The 23,702-nt window shown below is 50.2% G+C and overlaps 11 protein-coding genes across 11 annotated transcripts; 8 read left to right on the top strand and 3 right to left on the bottom strand.

Moving 5' to 3' along the window:
• Positions 1 to 391: 391 nt before the first annotated feature.
• On the top strand, positions 392 to 997 carry J7T55_000431 (uncharacterized protein; the record flags this gene model as incomplete). Its single annotated transcript, XM_053132548.1, has 3 exons — positions 392 to 401; positions 611 to 789; positions 857 to 997. The coding sequence occupies 3 exons, from the start codon at positions 392 to 394 to the stop codon at positions 995 to 997; spliced, it is 330 nt and encodes a 109-aa protein (XP_052989668.1).
• Positions 998 to 1,403: 406 nt separating this feature from the next.
• On the top strand, positions 1,404 to 2,249 carry J7T55_000430 (uncharacterized protein; the record flags this gene model as incomplete). The annotated part of the gene is made up of 1 exon (XM_053132547.1): positions 1,404 to 2,249. The coding sequence occupies one exon, from the start codon at positions 1,404 to 1,406 to the stop codon at positions 2,247 to 2,249; it is 846 nt and encodes a 281-aa protein (XP_052989667.1).
• Positions 2,250 to 3,360: 1,111 nt separating this feature from the next.
• On the top strand, positions 3,361 to 5,307 carry J7T55_000429 (heterokaryon incompatibility protein-domain-containing protein; the record flags this gene model as incomplete). Its single annotated transcript, XM_053132546.1, has 1 exon — positions 3,361 to 5,307. One exon carries the CDS (start codon positions 3,361 to 3,363, stop codon positions 5,305 to 5,307), a length of 1,947 nt encoding a protein of 648 aa, XP_052989666.1.
• Positions 5,308 to 6,378: 1,071 nt separating this feature from the next.
• Positions 6,379 to 7,416, bottom strand: J7T55_000428 (uncharacterized protein; the record flags this gene model as incomplete). The annotated part of the gene is made up of 2 exons (XM_053132545.1): positions 6,379 to 6,756; positions 6,811 to 7,416. The coding sequence occupies 2 exons, from the start codon at positions 7,414 to 7,416 to the stop codon at positions 6,379 to 6,381; spliced, it is 984 nt and encodes a 327-aa protein (XP_052989665.1).
• Positions 7,417 to 8,369: 953 nt separating this feature from the next.
• On the top strand, positions 8,370 to 9,124 carry J7T55_000427 (uncharacterized protein; the record flags this gene model as incomplete). The annotated part of the gene is made up of 2 exons (XM_053132544.1): positions 8,370 to 8,953; positions 9,019 to 9,124. 2 exons carry the CDS (start codon positions 8,370 to 8,372, stop codon positions 9,122 to 9,124), a joined length of 690 nt encoding a protein of 229 aa, XP_052989664.1.
• Positions 9,125 to 10,072: 948 nt separating this feature from the next.
• J7T55_000426 (scp-like extracellular protein) lies at positions 10,073 to 10,752 on the top strand (the record flags this gene model as incomplete). Its single annotated transcript, XM_053132543.1, has 3 exons — positions 10,073 to 10,389; positions 10,441 to 10,559; positions 10,628 to 10,752. The coding sequence occupies 3 exons, from the start codon at positions 10,073 to 10,075 to the stop codon at positions 10,750 to 10,752; spliced, it is 561 nt and encodes a 186-aa protein (XP_052989663.1).
• A 593-nt stretch (positions 10,753 to 11,345) lies between these two features.
• J7T55_000425 (uncharacterized protein) lies at positions 11,346 to 13,060 on the bottom strand (the record flags this gene model as incomplete). The annotated part of the gene is made up of 3 exons (XM_053132542.1): positions 11,346 to 11,372; positions 11,483 to 11,892; positions 11,974 to 13,060. The coding sequence occupies 3 exons, from the start codon at positions 13,058 to 13,060 to the stop codon at positions 11,346 to 11,348; spliced, it is 1,524 nt and encodes a 507-aa protein (XP_052989662.1).
• Positions 13,061 to 13,604: 544 nt separating this feature from the next.
• On the top strand, positions 13,605 to 14,237 carry J7T55_000424 (uncharacterized protein; the record flags this gene model as incomplete). Its single annotated transcript, XM_053132541.1, has 1 exon — positions 13,605 to 14,237. One exon carries the CDS (start codon positions 13,605 to 13,607, stop codon positions 14,235 to 14,237), a length of 633 nt encoding a protein of 210 aa, XP_052989661.1.
• Positions 14,238 to 15,448: 1,211 nt separating this feature from the next.
• On the top strand, positions 15,449 to 17,836 carry J7T55_000423 (HET-domain-containing protein; the record flags this gene model as incomplete). Its single annotated transcript, XM_053132539.1, has 3 exons — positions 15,449 to 15,971; positions 16,038 to 16,319; positions 16,686 to 17,836. The coding sequence occupies 3 exons, from the start codon at positions 15,449 to 15,451 to the stop codon at positions 17,834 to 17,836; spliced, it is 1,956 nt and encodes a 651-aa protein (XP_052989660.1).
• Positions 17,837 to 19,469: 1,633 nt separating this feature from the next.
• J7T55_000422 (uncharacterized protein) lies at positions 19,470 to 21,691 on the bottom strand (the record flags this gene model as incomplete). Its single annotated transcript, XM_053132538.1, has 7 exons — positions 19,470 to 19,820; positions 19,877 to 19,946; positions 20,000 to 20,248; positions 20,323 to 20,707; positions 20,785 to 21,082; positions 21,150 to 21,367; positions 21,523 to 21,691. 7 exons carry the CDS (start codon positions 21,689 to 21,691, stop codon positions 19,470 to 19,472), a joined length of 1,740 nt encoding a protein of 579 aa, XP_052989659.1.
• A 1,183-nt stretch (positions 21,692 to 22,874) lies between these two features.
• Positions 22,875 to 23,526, top strand: J7T55_000421 (uncharacterized protein; the record flags this gene model as incomplete). The annotated part of the gene is made up of 2 exons (XM_053132537.1): positions 22,875 to 22,926; positions 22,973 to 23,526. The coding sequence occupies 2 exons, from the start codon at positions 22,875 to 22,877 to the stop codon at positions 23,524 to 23,526; spliced, it is 606 nt and encodes a 201-aa protein (XP_052989658.1).
• Between the last annotated feature and the right edge of the window lie 176 nt (positions 23,527 to 23,702).

Genomic DNA, 23,702 nt, shown 5'->3' with positions numbered 1-23,702 from the left:
AGTGAGGACGCACACAGGACAACCTTCCTCTTGGCCCAAAAGTGGTTGGCCAGTGTCGTACAACGTGTCGGCCCCAGATCCCGCCCTGACCCTGGTATTCCCGCCCCAATCCCCGCCCCAATCCCCGCCCCAATTCCCGCCCCAGATCCCGCCCACCCTCCTTTAGCAGCAACTCCTATACACCATTTCCGACCGCGTCACAACCACAATAGTGAGCCTTGCTTCTAAGATGCATATAGAGTTGGGTGGGCCGGATCAGGGGATTGGGCCAGATCTGCAGCAGGCACGTTGGTCAAAGGTTTTCCCTACACCCGCAGGTCCCTATAGAACGAAGCATCCCGATGTTGTTACATTCGTAATTGCGCTTACGATCACGTCAAATCATTCATTGATGCCGGATGGTTGGTTAAGCTTAGTGTATCGCACATGCCTAGTGTCTCAGCCTGAGCACCACCAACTCTATCCAATCCACCCAGGTGCCATATTTGCAGCTGCAAGCATCCGGCATTCCGGGCTGCCTGTGTTTTGGGCACCTCCGAGGGAGCAGGTCACATCGTTCCCAGCTACCTAGCCAGATATTGAATTGATGGAGACTGAGTCATTGCATCAGGCTCAAACTTTACACCGGATGCCACCCCGGGTGCGGCACCCGTGCCGAATCACCCACGCTCCATCCACGTCATAAAGGACTCATCGCCGCACTCCATCCACGTCGTAAAGAAATCATCGCAGCTCCCTCTCTCATTTTTCCCCCGGCACTCACTAACTGTGTTCAGCCAGATCAGCTCCGTGCGTTTTCGGCCCCGGGCTCGACCTGATCTTGAGACCATGGTAGGAGCTGATTGATCTTGCATAGTTCATGGTCAAAGGCCGGGTCATCGAGACCCGCGGGCATATCTCCGCGTGCCTCTATACCGGGAGCTTCGTTTCGCGGCATTCTCTCGCCAAGATAACGGTGTGCAACCGGGCCAACCTTCTAATGTCTCCCGCCAGCTGAGTAGGCTCGCTTCTCCGAAGCCATACTACCACGACTGTCTCGACAATTCTTCATGGGACCAGATACTTCTTCATGAGTACTCGCAGAAAACAGATCCTTGCGGATACTCACCTTGCTGGTTATATAAATTTCAGAAGATGACCTAATATTTTGAGGAGAGGGAGTAATTGTCCTCGACGCTGCCCGAATTCATTCTAACTTGACCGTCATCTCGTTGATCCCTCTCAAATTTAACTGATTCGATCAGAATTCTAGGTTTTTACTTACTGAAAGGAAGATTTGCACGGTCGCTTCAGATTCTCTTTCGTCGTGTCTAATGTATCTCAAGCCGGACTTTCTATCGATGGGCAATCGAATGATTTTTCTAGTGAACAACATATTAAGGAAGTGCGCTCACGCAGTCCGGATGAAACCTAAAATTATGGCCAAGAAGGAATTGTCCATATTTGGAGGTTCCTCAGAAGAACACGGCTCGCTCAGGGTCGTGGCCGATTCTCTTTGCCAAGACCTGTCCGCCAACAACCTCACAAGTACAGTCCCATCCACAACATCAGCAGCAATCGATGAAGATAAGGCAAGCTGCCAAGACGATAGAGCTATTGATACTGACAGCACTGATTGGGAGGATTCAATTGAGGGGGAGAATAGTAAGAGCGGTGTGGGTGAGACGATGTTATTCCAGCGCATCCCATTAAGACTCGACCCAGCCCCCCAACGTCAATCTCTCATCACTTTAGCCCTTCAGTCAATGCAGCATCATGGTCTCACGCCTCGATCTGGAAACATCGTCCCCAAATCGATCTCCACTGATGTACATCGTGAAAGGGCCCTCTTGTCTTCCATGACGGTCTCACCAAGCGAGTCAGATCAGGCACCTATAAGGCAAAAGCCTGGTGGAACTCCCACGCAGTCTCTGAAAGATGCTGTCCGCTCATCGGCGCAGCCTATCCCACTCACCAGTCACGATGTCAGCGAGCCTGTTATCTTTTCTCCAAGAACGACCCGCCGCAATATGGTAACCACTGAGCTCACCGAGTCGCTACTCCGCCAACTCCTCTGGGAGAAAATAGAAAAAACCTTAACCGCCAATGCCGTTCTCAAGCGTCGCTATACATATGGAGATGCAACTACTTTAGGCCAATATCCGCAACGATCCTATGCCACTAAAGACAGTAGCGATATTGATGCTTGCAGCTGGGATCAGGACTTTATTCGGGAGGCCTTCGCTGGATATCATAGTAGGGGCTGGTAGCCTTCACATACACCGTTTTCACGCATTCAATGTTCTATGACTTCGATGCCATTCAGAAGTGATATCCCCAAAGGTCAGGGTGCAGGTGACTTCACCTACTTACGACCAGTTACTCACAATGTATATTGGTCTTGGAGACTCCAAGCCGATCCTCTAAGTATCTAGCAGCAAGACCCGGTCTCACCAGGGGTCACCGTAGAATCATGTTCCACTAACGCATGAAACATATTTGGGGGCAGAATACACCTTAGCATTCACTTTGAGTACATCTCACTTCAATTTTGAATCACTTACAGCGTGACCGCAGGTCCACCACATACGGCCTGGGTGACCGGTGGGCACTACTAGGGATGGACCACTGGTAGATGGAGGTGTACCGTTGTGCGGCTGGAGCTTTCGTGAACTTACTTGCCTGAGGGTTAGGAATGAGCTGAAAATGTGCAGGGGTTTCTGGGGCTGGTTTCTTGAACTTATTCTTACAAACGGGGATACAACGTGGTCAGATCTCAACCTTGAGAGGAATGTCGAATGGTATCGCGACCCTGATATAATGTGTCAAGGCACTACAACAAATCTCCCGCGAAATCACAAATAGGAGAGGTCATGTTTATGGCTCACCTTGCTTAAAGGACCCCCCCAGTGCTTACTTAGTACTCTTCGCAGTGCATGGACAGCTGCCATCCGGTTTCGGTGAGAAAGTCAGTATTTGTGAGCGTCCAGGTTTTTGGTTGTCCGAATATTGCTGATTTTGACACCCTCAGTTTGCGTGTATACCCCTTTTCTCTTTCCAAAAGAAGAGTATTGAAAAGATATAAAATTGGGCAAAGCTTCCCTCAGCGAGTCTACAGGTCTTTGAAATAATACATCTGCGACCTCAAACCATGTTCGTTAATCGACTTTTCGTTATAGTCTTTCGTATTATTTTACCATCTAGTCCATCATAGCCTGGACAGGCCCGTCAGGCATGCGCATAGTCTAGGCAGCTGAATGTGGCTGCAGCCGCAGACATGTCAGCTGAGGAGGAAGTAACCCGACACCCGCATGTGGGCACCTAGCCTCGACACAACCAGCAGCGCAGATTATAAAGGCGATTATCTTGACGGCCCCTGCAATGACGATGCATCCTTATGAGCCCCTGGCGAAAGACGTATTTCGCCTCCTTACTATCATCAACAGGCAGGACCCCGTCATCCAGTGCACGCTATCCGCCTTCTCCCTCGACAGACCACCCGCGTACAGCGCACTGTCCTATACGTGGGGTAGCGCAGTCCCGGCCGATGGCCTGACGCCGGATCTAAATCGAACACTAGTGTGCAACGGAGGCGAGGCGCCCATCACCGCAAGCCTGGAACATGCCCTGCGCTCCGTGCCGCTCGCGTACGAGTGCATCTGGGCCGACGCCGTGTGCATCAACCAGCAGGACGTGGATGAACGGAGCGCCCAGGTCGCCCTCATGGGGAGGATCTACTCTCAGGCCAGCCAGGTGGTGGTCTGGCTCGGTCCCGCGGACGACTTCACACAGACGGCTTTTGACTTCATACGTGATTTTGCGGGCCGCATGCCCGATGAGGTGTATCATTTCAACGCGGTCCAGTCGAAGCCGTTCTTCTCAGACAGCGGCTTCTGGGGCAAGATAGGCCGCCCCGAGTGGAGTGCCGCCGAGAAGCATGCGCTTGTTTGGTTATTCATACGGAACTGGTTCAGCAGGGCATGGGTGATACAGGAGGTGGTCTTTGCAAGTGACGCCGTGGTGTTTTGTGGCTCGCACTCGGCGCCCTGGCAGGCCTTCTCTGTGGTCTCGGCTTTCTTTACACAGCGAGACCTTACGCGCATCGCCATGGAAGAAGTAGACGGTGCTAGGGAGTACTTGGCCATGCGCGGTGGATATTTCAGGGCCATCGGATCCGTCCCAAACAACATCGAGCTCTTGAAAGAGCAATGCGTAAACGCCACTAGTGGAATAAGCGAGGATAATAGGGACTACGAGTCGGCAATGGTTTTGGAGCGCATCATCTGGTCAACACGGAACGTGCAAGCCACCGAGCCCAAGGACAAGGTCTTCGCGCCCATCGCACTCCTCCTTCATTTGTTGCCCAGTGAAGAACTTACGGCCAGGCTTAAGCCGGACTACTCGAAGTCCGTGGCTGAAGTCTTCATCGAGGTGAGCTCGTATCTAATGCAACATTGCGACAAGCCCGGAAGAGCCTTCATGCTGTCCTTGGTCGGGGATACGACCCAGTCTCAAGTGGCAGGATTGCCTTCTTGGGTACCGGACTACAGTGCTCATACTCCTTCAAACATTGCCGCTCAGTTCGATCGCAAGTTCAACTGCATTGCTGGCCTTGATCTGGACAAGTACCTCGAATTTACTCCACGGAAGTCAAAATTGCGCATATGGGCGTCTCAATTTGACACCGTATTGGTACTGCTACCACCGCTCTTCCAGAAAGGCCGGGGCTCAGTTGCTGAGCTTCTACCGTGGCTTCATTTTGCGGCGGCCCTCCCGGACTTTGACGCCAGCGGAGAGCCAGCAATCTTGTCCATGATTCACTCCTTCACTGCGAATGGCACTCGAGAATACGATTGCAGAGCCGTGTATGACAAGTTTCGAGACATGCTTACCAAAGTCTTCTGCCTCTTGGTCAGTCGAAGCCAGATATCGGTCGATCAGTTACTCGCCCCAGTTTTGAGTGGGCTGCTTGATGACCTCGAGAGGCGTCGCATAACGGCTTTTCCAACCTGTGCCCAACTACGTGATGCAGTAAAAGACCCAGGAGCTGCCATGGAACCCGAAGATGAAGTTTTCAGGTTCATGAAAAACACAGATCGGCGACTTTTCCAGTCGACTCAAGGGTACCTTGGGATCATGCCAACAGCAGCTCAGACCGGCGATGAGATCTTCTTTGTGCCAGGGTCTACTGTGCCGTTCGTATTCAGGAAGACCAAGCAATCTGGTGAATATGAGTTGGTGGGTGAAGCTTACGTTCATGGTATCATGTACGGAGAGCTGTGGAGAGAAGGCCTACAACCTCAATGGCTATCTGTGACGCTTCTTTAGTGATCTCCAAGGGTAGTCGATAAATATTTTAACAGGATTGTTGAGCTCAAGATCTCCTCATTGAAGATGAGAGGAGAAGGAAGGGCTCATGCATCTTGGAAGGACACGAGATCTCCAACCGCTCCAACCAAGGACTTGATGTTGGCTTTATTGACACAAACGTAAACTTTGCATCCTCAAGATCTTTGGTGCCAATTTGAGAAGACTCCTGCAGCTATTATCTCACTCGTACTAAGGCCTCTAGTATGCGGACGACGGACGCCCGTCCCAATCCTAAAGTCACTTAACTAACAACGCTAAGAGCTTAATCGTTTTTCTGCCATCAAAGTAGCCAGTCCTCGGCAATATGTATCAAGCGTCTCCCGGGCAATCATGCAGTTTAACCACTTTGCTTTGGAGACCTAGATTCGCTGGCCTGTCTTCAAACTGTAATGCGTGTTTAGGAGCACTGTCTCGTACATTTGCGCCTACTTTGCCGACTGGAAGTACAAGAACGACATCAAGAGCAACTCCTGTTGATACAACGTCTTGCATACATTGCGTCTGCAGTATTCCAAAACCAATACACTGCTTGCAGAGAATCAAATCTGCCAGTTTTGCAAAGATTATAGGGCATTGCGCCACAGGTGCTAGCATGACCGCCTACATGGGATTAAGGTTGCCTGATTGGTTTACAGCTTGAGGGAGGGAAGAAGAGACGTTGCTAAGTATATCTCTACTTTAAGCACCTCTAACCATATGCTGTCCCAAATGACGAATATTGAAATAGAGAGCTTAACGAATGCATTGACAGACGAATGTGACAAATGCTAGGATGCACCCCCCGACCTGCCAAGCGACTGCCCAGTCATGGTAAATCAGCCATGTCATAGCGACTGAAAAGAATACAGCTGTGCTTGTAAACAGTGACAATGTCATCCTAGGATGGGATAATAGCCAGCCTTCTTTGATGAGAAGCCCTGGGAATGACAGGTCTCCAAGGTTAGGGCGATAGTGTTGGTCTAACTTTTGCAACAACATCCTTTGTCATGTCAGTCGCCTTACAAGGCCAACGTTGTATATTCGGCTCTCTTACAAGTGACTGATCAGCAGATATTGCTGATGCATTGACTCGTGCTCTTCCGCAAGAGCTGGATTACAGAACAATATGGAGAGGAATGGACGGTTTTGAAGGCGCGATAGACTTCTTCGAGCTCTGAGATTATCTTCGTATGGGCAAGTCCAACCAAGTTCGAGCTCACCCGCAGTCGATGGGCAGGCTAAGTCATGGCTCCACGTATAATCTGATTTGTCGAGCAGACACTCGAACTCGTCGGTGAAAAAGTCGGGATTAATATCTCCTAGTCGAGAGATTTCAGCTTTCGTGTCCTCAGGTCTGTACACCCCGATGAAAATCTCTGGTTGCTTAGGCACTTGCTTGACTCGCGGCATTTTACCGGCTATTTTGACCTAAATCACGTTTAGTAAGGGGTCATTATCAGCAATTAGGGGACATAGACGCACTTTGACGACAGACACACTCTTCACTCCATACCACGGAAGCCACGACCTCCAATTCATATTGTGCTGATTCCAAACACGTTGGGCCTCAGTCCACTGAGCTGTTGAGTCTGCCGAGTCACGGATATGAGCAGGTATGATGCGACAGCAGTCTTCTTCACCCCCGCACAGAAGGAGTGTTGAAGAATCTTGACTCATCAGGGAATCTAAAACCCTCTGCAACTGCTCTTTGCGCAGAGAATGTGACAATTTGGAAGAGGAGACCTCTTCATTCTGTCGCAGGACTCCATGTCCTTCGTTGTCTACACAATCAGTTCCGGTTGAAATAGCGGTCATTTCGACTGATCTGAACACGCGTCCTTGTGGGTTGGGCCGAACATTTAGGGTCGTTTCCTTGGATGCCCTTTCCTCCAGCTGCGCATCTGAGGAGAGATCATCTAGAGCGCGCTCTGGAAGCTGCGTCTGCGATGACTTGGGGAGTAAATTTCCTCTTGACAGCGCTAGCAAGGTGCAGGCACCCGATGGCATCGAAGACAGCTGTTTCTCGGGGTCATATTCGACATGTGGCCGCCTGGTAGCAACTGGACGCAGCGGGCGGATAAATGTCATATTCGTATAGGCTCTCAGGGAGTTCGGGTAGAACTGGTAGGAAGACACTGATAAGTGGACTAGGTCACTTTATTATATTTGACAGTGCGGGGTTGGTCTGCAAGTCAGGCTCCAAGGCAGGCCAAAGCAACATGCAGCCGAGTGATAGGTGAATTGATCATTGGCGACGTCACAGCGTAGTTGTCCTCTGTAGCCCTTATAAGCAGTCCTTAAGACCTTGTTAACCAAAAACTAGGCCTCCTGGTTTCACAGAAGTTGATCGCAAAATGTGGCTTGTATTTCCTGCCAGTTGAAGAGACATATTGCGGTTTGATTTGAAAGCCCTGCTTAACAAGTACGGTTAGAACGTGTTTTGCTGATTGTATCAAAATAAATACAGTATCTTTTATTAACGTCAACAGTGGACAATGAATTAACAGTTTATTGTTCCGTTCCAAAGTAACATATTTCCCATTTGTGGACTGAAGCATACAACACAGCTGCAAGTTCTCATGACACATGAGCTGGTATCGGCGATTCCGTTCCTATGATCCATGGTCAGTCATAAACGTCAATCTCAAAGTGACAGCTATTCAGGGTCTATTATACCGGTGATTCTAGATTGGCAGATTGTTGAAGGTTCTGAGGCCGCCTTACAATAAAACATCATTTTGATTCAGCCACTTGTGGCTGGCAGCTTCTTCCTTGCAATCCTTGACTGGCCAATTTCTGCTAGCCAGGGTTGGTTGGCTCTGGAATTATTCCGTTCCGGGCCGCCTTGTTAGGTACGATAAGCAGCCAAACCAAAGTCGGCAAGTAGTTCGTCCATGCTGACGCCCTCTCGCCACAAAATACTTGCACCGCCATTAACATCCCGCCCACCGGAGGCTTGCTTCTCTGCTTCACAACTGATCTCCGGTGTCTGTGTAGCCAGACCAGACAGAGTCGGGCGCGCAGTCAGTCCGTTATTCATCATGACTGAGACCAACAAATTCCACATCCGAGAAGTATGCCAGAACCCGACGGATGGCGACTTTATAGTCGCCGCGTTCGATTCAGCGCTGCCTCACTTGGCCTCAAGTGGGAGTGGTGACCAGTGGGGCTCAACACCATTTTCCGAGAGGGCCGACTATCGCCAGCGCATTCACGACAGCGTTCCACTGTCAGAAGCCTCCCGCCTTAATCAGGAGGCTAGCGAACATGGGAGGCTATTTATCGCCGAGGTAGAGACGGACAATGGATCGGACCTGCAAGGATTATCATCTCGGGTGGACGACCATGGAAATCGCTTCCTCTCGGTTGGAGCTGCCTTCGTGAGAGAAAATTGGTGGGCCGGCTATCTCAAAGCTCACAACAGCACCAAGCCAATCTACGAGAATGCCAAAACCGAGGGAACTTTCTGTTATGTCGAAATGTTGATATCGGATTTTCGAACAGGCACAGCACGGAAAGGGGCTGGTGCAGCGCTGCTCCAAAGAGCGAGGGCTTACTCGATTTCAAGAGGAGCCAAGGCGTTATACCTGGACTGTTGGGCTGGGAATGGCGGGACCCTTGTCAAGTATGTTCATCAAGCTGCAGTTGTGCTTCAATCCTGGCTAGGTAATTGTACTGACGCAGATCTAGATTCTATACTGGGCAAGGGTTCAACAAAGTTGCCGACTTTTCCATCGAGAGGCCTGACTCCGATGGATGGCCAGGAAGTCTTCTCAAGCTGGAACTTGGAACTTGAAATGCACTGACACAATAGTTTTGTTACATTGTAAGGCTCTACTTAAAGGCATAGATTCTGTACAATGACGACCTGCCGGGCCCAGAACCGCAGCTCAGTAGAGGCAACATCATTCAATAAGTACTTTATACTACGGCTTCTCACTAGACTTAAATAGCGAGGCCTTGCTCATTCCAACTACCACATCCTCGGCCGCTTTTTGACTGATGACGTGAGGTAATCAATTCGGGGCCAGCCAGGCTCGGCGATCTGTCACGCGCCGCAAGAGGGTGGTGGGGGCGCGAGACTGATCTTACATCCATCCGCCACAAAGTAATGTATTCAACAATCCGGGCGCATTTTGCTGACTACATACTGGCGCGTGATTGGCCACCGAATCCTTCTATAGACATCCTCCCTGAGCAACTAACTAAATAGGCAGTTGGGCTTGGTAGCGTAATGTGGCCTTTGCAAACTGTCTCCCCACACATTCTGTGATTCATCGGCATTGTCGCCAAGCGAGCAAACTAGTGTCTTGACTTATTGAAAAGCTTGCGGCAAGCATTTGGTACGTATAGCACCAGCTTAGAATATTATTGGGTCTTGCACCGCCGGTGAGCTGGCGTACTGCCGTGCCACTCTGCAAGGCACTGCCGGTCAGGAGGAAGGACATCTCATCTCATCGCCGATGAGCCGGCCTACTTCCGCGCCACATTGCAAGGCGCTGTCAGTAAGAAGGCAGAAAGTCTCATCTCATCACTGGTTGGTGTCACGAGCCCAGTCGTTGCCGTGTCGATATGTGTCCGGCTCAAGACTGGACGCTGTCTCCCTGGAACATCCTACGATGGGTCCAAGTATATATACCCGTGCATGGTGCCAGCTTGAGATTTCATTTGGCATTCATCATCCCATTCTACACACTTCATTGCATTTCCTTTCCAAGAAGAAACATCCCAATAATCATCAAACATGGCTGACGCCCCTCAAGAAACTCGGGTCCCCACCCCCATCTGCCACGAGGAGAAGGATAAGGCTGTTCACGAAGGGGCTGCTGCCGCCTCTGTCGAGGCCTTCAGCGTCAGTGCCGCTGCTGCACTGAGCGGTGACCAGTCGAAGGCGCTTAAGATCCACAACGATGGCCGAAAGACCAAGGGCTGCCCTGCATTGACCTGGGACGCCAGCTTGGCCCAACACGCACAGCAGTGGGCCAACCACCTGGCTCAGATTGACAAGATGCAACACTCTACTGGTGACCAGCGACCTGGTGAGGGCGAAAACCTGGCTTGGTGAGTTTAGCCTTCATATATGAGGCAATTACATACTGACATAGCCCCGAGGTATTCAAACTCTCCTCAGAACCCCCTATCGGGTGGCGCCCAAATGTGGATGGACGAGGCCAAGAACTACCATGGCGAGCCTATTGGACAAGGAGACTTCGGCAGCTACGGTCACTACAGTAAGATCTTTACATTTCCACCCCATTCTTCTCTCGCAGCATATAATAGGCTAACAGAGTCTACACAGCTCAATGCATGTGGAAGTCCACCACCAAGTTGGGAATGGCCAGTGCTAAGTCGGCTAAGGGCGGTACCTACATTGTCGGCCGTTACTCTCCCCCTGGTAACTGGAGTGGTCAGAAGCCCTACTAGAGGGTGTCTTATGGCGGTCTCTCATCCTCTCGAAGACAGCTTTTCTTCGTCATCCCTGTTCTTTCCTGAGTCTGCATTCATCGATTTGTTATTTACTCCACAATCCGTAGATCTATCCGAGATGTCGTGGTTAAATCAACTATTGCGTACTTAAATCTCACTAAAGCCTTCTGTGCTCACAGCATAGGTCGCCCCGGTCATAGACTAGGTTGGCCTAGTTCACGGTTTAAAAAACATGAATTCGTGAAATAAGACGGAGTTGGCGGCACTACGACGTAAAAGAGCAACAATGGATACATCAATAGACACGTGAAATTTTCAACAACCCTTTCCGATTCCGTTCGAGACAATGATCGCTTTAGTATCAGATGTTGGATATGGTATCTTTTTTCTTAAAAGCCAAGTGATTTATGAACAACATACACAACATCATGGCTCATAGGAACATGTTGATACGGAATCTTCTTATTCCACTGCAAATAGAGCGTAATGCATCTCGATATAAATTTCAACTTTGCGCAAGTTCGTTTTACGGTGTTATTTTGGCCTTTGCACCATGCCCCTGCTCGTATGAAGATCACAAGGCTCAACAATTAATGACGATCCTTCCCTTCCCTCGACTAACACAACTCAGCAACGTGGTTTCCTTCTGATCGTTATCCAGAGCGAGCCCTTGGTGTAAGACGTCGCCTTTGAAATATTCGACCATGCAAGTACCACAGTTACCCACCATACAAGATGACTCGATGTCAAACCCTGCTTCGTTGAGCACATCCAATAAAGACCTCTCTCCGAGGACTTGCAGAACTTGCCCTGTGGTTTTGATCTCGGCTTCAAAAGGGTCACCGGTACCAGTAGTTGACGCGCCAAAGTCTTCAAAGCACAGCTGGGACGTCGGGTACCGGAGTTTGTTAGTCAACTCACGGCATTCGTTCATCAAAGACGCCGGGCCGCAAGTGTAGATGAAAGTCTCCAGTCTGTCGTTGTTCTGCAGGCTTGATACGATGCTTCGAACACTGAGCCTGTTCCCTTCGGTCTTAACGTAAATAAAGGTTCGTTCACCCTCAGGAGGGAGACGGCTTGAGTACGCCATATCTTTCCGGCTGCGGACGGCGTAGTGAACCTCGATGTTTTCGCCCGCTAGCCAAAGTCTTCGGATCTCAGGCAAAAACGCTGTGATACCGATCCCGCCGATAATAAATATATGTCGTCTATGCTTACCCTGATCTTTCTTGCGGTCTGTATGTGACGCTTCATGGCCTTTGCTGGCCTGGATAACATCCCCGACCTTTAGCAGATCATGCAAATACGCCGAGCCGCCCCTAGAATTATCGTCCTTGGAAACCCCTAATTCGAATGACCTCATATCTCCCGCCACGATAGAATATGCCCTAGAGAATTGCCCATTCGGACCGAACTTGACTCGAACATGCGGGAATTTTCCAAGATGGAGCTCCTCATAACCCACGTCGGTTTCTGCTTCCTCAATCTTGAAACTTAGTCTTACGACTCTCGATGTAAGCATTTCCTTCTCGGTTACTCTGTAGCGCCGCCAAGCCAGATCAAGTCGATTCTTTCCGGGAATGCCATTCAGACGATTGCTCATACCTTCGACACCCATCTCCACCCGGTTTCTGAATAGCTTTGAGATCTCACCACCCAGCTCAGGCATGTGGCCCAATTCTGCATTAACCTCCATGTTGTCGACCTCGCGGTACAAAAAGTCCTGGACGCGGTGCAGTGACCACTGTGGGTACATGCGCTCGATGAAGACAAGCTCATCGCCCTCCTGGATGAATCCGGGCTTCAGGACACGGAAGTACCAGCCCGCCATCCCCGTGTCTTGCACTATCCTAGACATCTTCTTGTATTCGAATCGATGGTTCAGCTTGTAACATGGCTGGCGTGGCTCGCTGACTTGCACGATCACCTCGGCGCCGAGCCGGAACTTGTCGCCAATGCACACGTTTCCCTCGTTCAAGCCGCTGAACGACAAGTTCTCGCCGAAGCCACCGACGATGAATAGTTGATTTCTGTTCGGAACCAGATCGTTCCACTTCGCGTAATTGCTCTCGCAAAACACATGGAGCGCCTTGTCCACTCCGCCATGCAAGACATACTGCTGCTCGTCACCAACAAGTCCAAGTTCCGTCAACTCCACTCTGCCTTGTCGCCTGTGCTTATTGATGGCGGACCGAAGCTTGACACCGCCAAATGGCCGCACCTTGCCGGTACGCAAATTGAGAAGAACGTCTTTTTTTGGAGGGAGCGGAGCTACGAACTCGGGCTCCAGCATATGCGGGCTCATTGTATATGTAGAGTCCAATCACTGACAGTTACTCCTTTGGTGAGAAGAAAGACGGATGGCAGCTTAGGCCTTGAAAAGGAGAGTGCTCACAACTCTTGAGAGAAAGAGAGGAGGGATCTGTGGTAGTGATACATGCACTGCTAAGATAGCTTGACGGTAAGATCGAGCATTGAATGAATGTCAGGCACGAAGGAATATCGCTTCTGACCCAAAGTATTGGTTCATGTTCAGTAATGGCTGACAATAGGTCGGATGCCAAAGACGGCAACGTTACAGGCTGCAATGGGCTGGGAACCGGCGATTGAAGTAACGTACATCCGAAACGACTTCGGCCCGGGCCGGATATTAGGAGGCTGCTTCGGACGACCAGGAAGATGTCCACTTGTGTACTTTGCACCTCGGGATTTCTACAACCTTGCAAGCTGGTTCAAGAAGCTCACCCGCATCAGCAGGATAGCGGGAGTCACGCTTGGCCTTAGAGAATATATTTTACTTCACGTGCAGCACACTGGCAAGCTTTTCCCCACTTAACTTATCGGTGATCATGTTGTCCAAGATTTCCCCAAGCGCAATCACCACCATCCCGGACGTCGTCGCACCGATGGAGATGCTGGCCAGTCGTCCCGCGCGGCGCGGCCTGCACGTTGTGGACTACAACCCCTCCTGGGTAAACGACTTCTCGGACCTGGCATCCCGGATCCGCACCGCCCTCGGCTCCGCCGCCATCGACATCCACCACGTCGGATCCACCAGCGTTCCGGAGCTCTCGGCACGGTCTGTCATCGACATCGACCTCGTAGTCGCCGACCCCGCCGATGAAGACTCGTACGTGCCGGCGCTCGAGGCAGCCGGTTTCACGCTGTACTTTCGGCAGCCGTTGCATTATGGTCACCGCTTCCTCGGGTGCCAGACGCCTGATACGAATATCCACGTCTACGGCCCGGAATGTCCTGATGTTGCGCGCCATCTGATCTTCAGGGACTGGTTGAGAGAGCATCCCGAGGACAGGGACAAGTATGCTGCGGTGAAGAGGGAGGTGGCGGTTGTGGCGGAAGAGAAAGGCGAGACGGGCAATCAGTATGGAAAGAGGAAGGAGTGGGTCATCCAGGAGATCATGAATAGGGCCTTTGAAGCGAATGGGTTGTTGCCCACTGGTGGTGCTGTGAAGTCTACGTAGTGCGCCTAATAGAGTGTGGTTGGTGGAGCTAGATGTTCAACGCAACAAGTCGCAGCAAATTGACAAGTCACTAGGTGATGCGATTCGGAGACTGTCTTTGGAACGAGTCGACAAATAGACCACACACTTGAATGTGAATGATCTGGAACTCATCGTAGACCTACTTAAACACATTTGCCGAATAAGGCATGGTGCAAGCGAAGTCGACCAGCTCGTGCCCTTGGCAAAGGTTCTTCGATCAACACAAGGCTCTCATCAAATGTCCTGTAATCGACAATAGAACCAACTGTGGCAACAGAGAAAGGTAACATATCAAATTCCCCAACAGGTGGCGCGGTCGAGATGCTTCATTGTCCGTTTCATCCAACCTTTCCATATGTAGTGCGGAGATTATCCCGCTGCACGATAGCCCAATCCTTAGATTGCATGTACGCGGAGGTGTTTGTATGATGAACCTTAGACACAGTATCTGCAGCAGCAACATTGTCCAGTCAGCTCACAGTAAGCCCGGGAGGCTGAACAGTGAGTTCCTCAGAGTTGCTGGAATTTATTCCGACTGGCACTTCCTACAATAGTTTAATTCCCGTGTCACAAGTCTTCGGAAGACGCTGGTCACAGGTATTCGAGCGATGTGACATGATCACTAACGCCGCTGCACAACAAGCGGCGAACACGGTTTAAGAAGATCTCGTAAGCTCAGCTTCCTCGTGAACTTGGAGAGTAGCTAATACAAGATTCAATATTATACCCTAGAAAGAAACAATCATGCAAGATTGAATCGTTCTTGCCTAATGCCCTACACTGCGAATTGGCCATACTTTCTTATGAACCAAGGTGTATTTTGCCTGTTGATAAATATGATCGTTCCAGCTTAGTAGAAGAACCTGGAGATTAGAAATAGCCTATACAAAGCAAGACTTGAAAGTGCAATTGCGAAGCCCCTGCTGTCCTAACTATGGGGTAGCCCCCGGTGGATACCAAATTCGATGCACTCGATCTGAATGCCGGTGATGCTGTGTTACCTCGGGACGCATGTGTGATTGGTTCGTTGTCCTCATCGAATGTATGATAGCGGAGTCTTTCAAGCCTGGACCTGACGTTGGGCAAGAGCGTAATTAAAATCCCTCTTTCGATGCACACAGAGTCAAGGACTCGTGTCCCCATGATTCATCTTTTGTCACCAAACTTAACAAACTGTCTCCTCGTCGATCATGTCGTCCTCGCAGGATATCTCCCAGAGTCCAGTCGCCATGAGAGCTCCAGCGCTGTCGCCTCCTCAGATTTCTGAGGATCCTTTGGGGCTTTGCAGGACGTGCCTGGAGGCTCATGGGGCTGCGTTACGCGACGATGGTCCGGATTGGCAAGAGGTTGATGATGGAGACACGCCCCATATAGAGACCACGCGGGGTCCACTACTTAAGCACAAATTGCCTGCGGACACATGGCCTGACTTACCCGGTCTCCTCGATTCTGCCCAGGCGGGCTGCGGGTTTTGCGATTTTTTACGAGAGGCCATCCTGTCTCAGGACTTCAGAGACGTTTGGCACGACTTGACTGGAGAAAGAATCACAGAGGCTGGACGGGAATCGCTCGGTCTCGAGCTCCAATACGCGAGTCCATTGGATCTTGGCTACTGCAATCCTTCCGCCGGTCTAAAGTATTTGACTGTCAGCGTTGCGATCGGAAATAGCGATTTTAAGATCTACCTCGTCTTTCGGATAGAGGCTATTACTGGTAAGCAGCCTTACCTTAAAGCTCGGTCCATTTACACGACTGCTTACTTGTGACTTATCGTTATAGACTGTTCAGCGGTGACGAAATGGCTTGTCCTTCAGCCTAGACCTGTACGAAATCACGAAGACGACGCGATCATCTCCTTCCTGAAAACGGAATTGCACAAGCTCCCTGACGACGGCAATGGAGATTTTCTTCCCGAAAGGCTCATCGATGTGGGGACCAGCAGCTTGCGCCTTGTTGAAGGAAGCAACATTAACGCCAGCTCGGCAAAACAACAACAATATTCCGCTTTAAGCTATTGCTGGGGTCGCCGCGAACACGCAGAATTGCAGTCGAAAACCACGAGTAAGAACCTCAACCACCATCTTGAGAGGCTTGATTTCGACGCTCTGTCACCGGTCTTAAAGGACGCTATAATAATAACACGACGCCTTTCCATACCCTATCTCTGGGTGGACTCTCTCTGCATCCTTCAAGACAATATCCAGGAATGGCAAAGACAATGCAGCCATATGAATGATATATATGGCAAAGCACGCGTGACTCTTATTGCAGCGTCTTCAAGCACGTGCAAAGAAGGATTCCTCAATCCCACGAGACATGGGCTACGAATTCCTTATCAATCAGCACGCCGCCCTGGCATTAATGGCTCATTCATGACATGTTTCAGTCATGTGAGCAAAGACATACGAGGTCCTTTGCGTTACACAGACTTCTATCGAGATTTCGTCTACAGCCAATGGGCCCGCAGGGGCTGGACGTTCCAAGAAAACGCTATGGCCGGCGCACGTATCGTGTTTGGAAATACTGAGGTATACTTTGCTCGAGATCGTTCTTTCGCAACGAAGAATGGTTATATAGGCTCTGAGCCAGTTCCATCCTTGCAAAGCGATGACGAGTTGCATGAAGCGTGGGAAAAGGTCATAAGTCGCTACTCAATGTTCACCAAATCAGCCTTCACTGACCCGAAGGATGTTCTTCCGGCCTTGTCCGGCTTGGCAAGGCTTTTCGGGGACGTGTTAAAGGTGGACTACATCGCTGGGCACTGGGTGGACAGGCTTCACCATAGCTTGATGTGGGAGGACCAGTTTCTGTCCTCGATACACGATGCATCTCTAAACGCACTCTTGAAGCGTCATGGCCAAAAGCCGTACCTGATCCCCTCGTGGAGTAGTCTCGCACGCGGCATTGTGGGACTTGAATTCTGTATACCCTACGAAGACTGTAGGTCAGAAATCACTATCCTCGGCGTTGACCAGGAACTGGTCGGCGAGAATCCCTATGGTGAGATTGACAATGCTTACTTGACCTTGGAAGGGTATGTTCTGAATCTGGCCTCTCTATCTTGGTCTGAATCGTCAGTGAGTTTGGCGGGATCTGTGAGCGGTCGGATCGTTGAAGCAGATTGGACCATAGAAGATGAGTATTGGATCGATGAGGACAAAGTTTTGTTCGAGAAGGATGCCTTCGACCCTGAAGGATCACGAGACCTCTATTTTACGCTTTACGATGGCGCTTGCCCTAATGCATTCAGTGCATATCGGGAGTATGTAATGAGGCTGGATTTTCTGGTCGAATCGGGAGACCGCTCCCTGCTTGGAGTCATTAGAGCAGGCCTTGATCAGTTGATCTCGCGGGCAACGCTACTGCTTCTGGGATCTGAGGATATATATTCTGAAGATGAAAGTTCAGGGGTGTTGAAAGCGGGATACGGTCTGGTCTTGGTCCCCTTGGAAGGGGCATCGGAGCGCTCCTTCCTCCGCGTAGGCATCTTTCTGCCTTGGCGGAATGTCGTCGGACACTCAGACGATTTGCCGTGCCTGAAACGGCTGATGAAGAAGGAGAAAATCAAGATATACTGAGGACATAGAGAGAGCTCATTCTCGGAAGCAACAGACATGAGGGAACGCATGGTCCTGGAGGGAGCTGGCATGGGTCAGAAGCCACAGTGCGATCACAACACGGACATCAGGAGGGACCAATGGACAGCAGGGCCAGTGCGAGTTATACTTCGAGCCCCATGAGCTTCCTACAAATTCTTAATATTCCTGGTAGACTAGGATGTTATACGAGAATCTAAAAGAAACACCACCCATCTCCCTATTTCCATACATCGAGCATGTCTGGATATACAACCTCGAAGGATGCCTGGCCAATTTAGAAAATCATCCGGTGGGAGACTCGGATGTGCAAGAAGGACAGGTAGTGAACAAGGGACAACCGAAATGTGAGTAAGGAGTCGAAGATGACTATGTTCCGGTATTATATCAAATAAAACCAGTCATGATATGCTAACAAACAGACAGTCTTGTCGTAACTATGAGGCACTGCACGAAACAGGCATCTGAGAAAACGTTCTTACGACCAATCTCGCTTTAACCTTCATATCTAGCGCACCAAACACTTTTGATGGTTCGGTTATCCGAGCAGTCTGGAAATTGAGGCATGTTTGTTCAGAATTAGTTTGTAAGGGTGGACCCATCTCAAGACTTCTGCGTAACTCCATCGGCCTCCATGTACTCAGGCGCTACTGACGGCCACGATAAAATTGGTCTCCAGCTTTGATTAGAGGTCTGCCATTACCACCCGAATGTGCACGAGTGTTATTGTAAGCGAAAGGCCCCGGACGATGGGAAGATAACGAACAAGTCCAGTGCTTTTTCATGCCATTGTGATAACCGACGCATCATTGCAGTCATCTTGTCGGGGGTTTCCACTGTGCTAATGGGCGTGGGTGAGAACGACGAGACTAACGGGCACCGACCAGAAGACTCCGACTCGCAAGAGCCAGGACTTTCACTGACTTTCAAAGAGGGGGATATTATTGTGCATCCAGTGGGAACTGGGCACTCCAATATATCTGAAGAAGGCCAGTATCGATTTATATCTTTCTTCTCAGATGTAGGTATTGTGGACCACTTATATATCCCACTGTCTTCAAAGCCCTTTAGTCTTAAGAAATTACAGGGAGCCCCTCGTTGGGTGTCAGAGAACGGTGATAAAGGTTCTGGATATCGAAGCTGCGAGGATGCAGACCATCGCAGTCCCAATACCACAGGACCCTGTTGCTGGTGGGGATGCGTATCTGAAAAAGCTCTGGAGTATACCCCGAGATGCCTTTTTTTCTTCGTAGCGCGTAAAATAGACGTACGAAGAAGTGGTCATGTTATACGTGGCCGAGGCCGCAACACCGATTTGCAGTGCAGCATTTCCGCGCAGTCAGTGGCCGCCCGTGGCACAAGCGTGTCAAAGAAACAATGCAGAGATGTCAGCGTACATCAAAACTTGCATTCATGCATCTCCCTAGAAATCGGCCCTGATGACGAATAGAGGATGAAAGCCAGAAACAAACAAAAAAATGAAGAGAGAGGCACATACATGGCTACCAAGCATTGTTCGCAGTTCCAAAATCATCCGATTCTTCGAACGTGAATTTGTATTTCATCTCGTTTACCTACAGTATCCCTTGCTGGGGCCTCTAATGGCTCTCAAAGATCAGGCCGGCAGTCCAGAAACAACTGCCTTAATATCAAACATGGCTTCTGAGACTCCAGGCACTGCAGCAGGCTCGATGTACAATTCTTTATCAGGCCGAACCCCGGCATTGATGATAGGCGGCACATCTATCTCGTCCAAGAAGGCAGATAATTGACCCTTTCCCTGTTGCGCGACCGTCAATCCATTGCCGAGCCACGACATGCAATTGCCGTCAGCTTCCCGTCGTAATCCATACTGATAGTCCTCCCACCGCGGATTCTTCATCGCTTTCATGTAGTGCGCGGCCGATCCAGGCCAAACGACGGAGACACGTCCTTCGTCTTGGTCACCTTTGAAGAAGGAATTGCACTGCGGATATGGTGAGCTACGTTGAGTTCATATCGTAAAAGGGGTCTGAAGCTTACCTTGTACGTGAATACAGTTTTCTGGAAATACTTGTCGGCCTGGTCATTGAAATGCTGTAGTGCTTCCGAGCTATGAGGGGGTGAGCCAAAGTGACTTGAGCTCTCTTCTTAGTGGACACTCACGTGGGCTCCATCCAGCCGTAAGACTCCATTTGCAGCTTCAATATGCACTGTATGATATAATCCATAACCAATTCCAACGTGGGGATGAAGCTTCCAGAAGCAGGCGCGCTTGCAGGTCCGAGGAACATGAAATGGTTTGGCATATTAGGCACTGCGACTCCCATGTAGGCCTGTGGAAATGGTGTGTACATATCATCGAGGCTTACGCCATTTCTCCCGATGATGGGAGCCGTTGCGTTCTTGAAGGTACTGATCCTCAATAGCTCAGAGTATTTGGAGTAGCCTTCAATCTCTGAACGACGGGCTTCGTATGGGACTCTTACTAGTCAAAACCCGTGGCACAAATGATAGCGTCGACTTCATGATAGTTGCCTTGCTGGTCAAGAATGCTCTTTTCATCTACCTCTGCAACACTGCTTCCGATGAAAGTGACATTCTTCTGGAGAAGGGCCTCAAGATAGCCGGGGCCCGGAGTCAAGCGACGACAGCCCGGTGGAAATGGAGGACGTAAGGATTCGTAAATTTCAGGTTTCTCTGCAAGCTTGGCCTTCATAAACCTGTCGGTTGCCTCCCAGAATCGCTTTTGCGTCGCTGTTCCTCGGAATGTGACGATTTGACTTTGGTTCATCGCCGCCTCCAGTTTGTGGCGGTACTCAAGGTAGATACATGGGTTGTTTTCAAAGTTACGACGCTCCATTATCGAGTACTCTGTGGTATCAGGGTCAGTCACTTATACGATGACGACTTTGAGAGACTACTCGACAAGGAATGCTGCTCAAGCTTACCGAAGTTGCTGCCACCTCCAATATCCGCTCCGTAACCAACCGGGCTGATCCACGTCTTGCCCCTCATACAGTGAACTACATGTTTAGCCTTTGGTTGAATGTGCGGCAGGACCTGAATGCCTGTGGATCCAGCTCCGATCAGAGCAACCGTTTTGTCAGTCCAATCGAATTTCGGGTCAAAGTTTGCTGTATGCATGAGGCTGCCCTTGAAACTATGAAGGCCCTTGATATCCGGCCATTTCCATTTGTTCAGAAGACCAGTTCCCCTGATGAGGACATCTGCGGTATCGTCAAAGGCCTGCACCGCACAAGAAACTAATGTTAGCGATTTTATGGTATAGTATTGTGCATTGGTCTCATCTCACCATTCCCGACTGTGCGTCGAGGATCTTCATGTTCCACTGATGGGTGGCGTCGTTCCATGTCGCTCCCTGAAATACATGCTGGAACTTGACATATTTCGCGACGTCATAACGCCATGCGACATCCTTCAGGTACTCGTGGATCTCCGCGCCACCAGAGTAGAACATGGACCAATTTGGATTTGGGGCGAAGGTGTATTGGTAGCTATGAGATGGTACATCTATGCCCAGAGTTAAAGACTTAGTTGGGCCCGTCCCAGGTGGCGTGACGTACCACATCCGACTCCAGGATATCTAATGATCTATGTTGAGCATCATTCATTTCGCTTTCAAGTGTCGTGGGTGCGAGATGCCCACCTATTCTCAAGCCATGTACCTCCAAAATCAGCATTTTTCTCGTATATAGTCAGGTCGAGTTTCGACAGCCGTTGGGGAAGTCGAATGCCACACAAGATGCCCGAGAAGCCTGCACCGATGCATACCACCTTGATAGGCCGCACCTCATCGATTGCATTATCAAGAGAGGTATCGGCTACCGAGGCCATGACGAAATGGGTCAAAAGTTCAGGCAACGGAGCGCTTGACTACCTTCTCCTCATGTCTCCTTCCTTCTACCAAGACAAAATGTGGTCTATATAGAGATCAGTGAAATCCGGACAGTCAGGGATGAATTGCATCCCCGCGCCACATCATGGAAGGTAAACGCGCGATGGGTTCAAGCCAGACTTGCCTATTTAGAATCAAGGGAGTTTCGCCTAGCCTATCAGCCAATTGGGTCCCGTTCGGCGAGCTATCACAAACCCCTCCGGTATATTGGAACGTCCAGCACTTGTGATAAGCAACTTGGCATGATTCAGGTCCACTGCGGAGGCCGGGTCGGAACAGGTCCAGCGTAAGGTATTCGTAGGTACATGGGCGACGTGCCTCGTGCGCCATCTTCGTCGAAGGCCATTCGCTAGAAAATGATTAGCCACTGGAAGCTATCAAGAGTCGTGCATCCTCCAAGGCGCTACTTGCCTAATTCAGAGCTGAAGCGAGCTAGGCATGATGGGATGAGAAGCATCACGTATATAGTCTTCCAACGGTATTCAATTTGAAGAGACTAAATTACACGACATGGCCCTCAAATCAGAGTTCGATTTTTCACATCATAGGCACAGTTTACCTGACCATCTTCCAGCCCTCCTCCTTCGCCTCACCTTCTCTCCAAGACCAGTCTCGGCACTATGCAGTCCTCATCTTGTACAATTTTCTCTATGAAGATGGAACCAGCTGAATTTTGCTTCTCAGACGATTGGCTTTAATATCTCCATTGTCTACCCGATTGCGATACCAGACAAGCGCGAGCTTCAGGAGATGGAGCACGCCAACGGCGTTATCGTGTGTACAAATGCCCTGGACCTTGTCGGATATTGATCCAGTTGGGTAAGTCCCCGTCCGTGGTCGCGCAGCTAGGGCCGGGAATAACCCACAGTCTGGGTGCTGGGTAGACGGGTACCCGGGACCCGGTGGGACGCAACAGGGAGGTGGGGGTCCACGAGTGGCCCACGCGCTGGAGAGTGGGACGGAGCCCCGCCGCACTTGACGCTACTAGGAAATAGCACCTATATAAGCCAGGAGGCCCATTTGATTGATTGCGCGACGAAAGCTTGAAACGTTGAGAAGTAAAACGGCTTGGTCGTAGCTGCTAGACCATTATCCTCACATAGCCACAAGAGCAGACAGACAATGGCAATCCCAAAGCAGATCCCGAAGCGCATCGCCGTGATAGGCGGCACTGGTGAGATATTGAAAAGGCTTATGACGAGTTTGTCAGGCTCTTCCAGCTTATACGCCAAAGACATCCATCGTGGGCGACCCCTTTGATCAGAAGTCGTGGCACGGACCACAAGTCTCATCAGCGCAGTACGAGAAGATCTTGGCATTCGCTCGGTCTGCCCGCGATGAGGGAGCTACTATTCTTGCTGGTGGGAAGACTGCCGACAACAGACCTCTGGGTAAGGGCTACTACATCGAGCCCACACTTGTTGATGACAACAAACCATCTATGAAGGTGGACCGAGAAGAGACTTTCGGGCCATTTGGTGTTATATCAACGTTTTCCTCGGAGGATGCGGTCGTGGTATTAGCTAATGGTACTGAGTACGGACTTGCCGCTGCTCTGTTCACGGCCGATATTACGAGAGCGACCCGAGTGTCGCTTGCCCTACAAGCCGGAAATGTCTGGATTGACTCTAGCAACAACTCAGATTTTCGGGTCACATTTGACGGTCTAAAGCAGTCAGGTGTCGGCCGTGAGCTAGGTGAGGCTGCTTTGGAGGCATATTCCACCATCAAGGCCGTTCATGTTGCCTTAGTACTGGCCAAACCTGATATCTAGATGAAAGGCTACTTATAATAGCTTTCTCGTCTTATATATACTTAGTTGATCATTCCAATTCATGTTTGATATAATATTTCAGCGACTGAAATTCATCACAACATGCAGCTCTTGGCTATGAGGATAACCGCGCATTGACTATCTTGAGTTATCGTGTCCAATCTGCCGGCGATGGG

The sequence above is a fragment of the Diaporthe amygdali genome (assembly GCF_026229845.1).
Source record: "Diaporthe amygdali strain CAA958 chromosome Unknown NODE_31_length_594919_cov_65_084759, whole genome shotgun sequence".
NCBI classification, from domain to species: Eukaryota; Fungi; Ascomycota; class Sordariomycetes; order Diaporthales; family Diaporthaceae; genus Diaporthe; species Diaporthe amygdali.
Note: the sequence above shows the minus strand (reverse complement) of the source record. Positions and strands in the feature narration are given on the sequence as shown.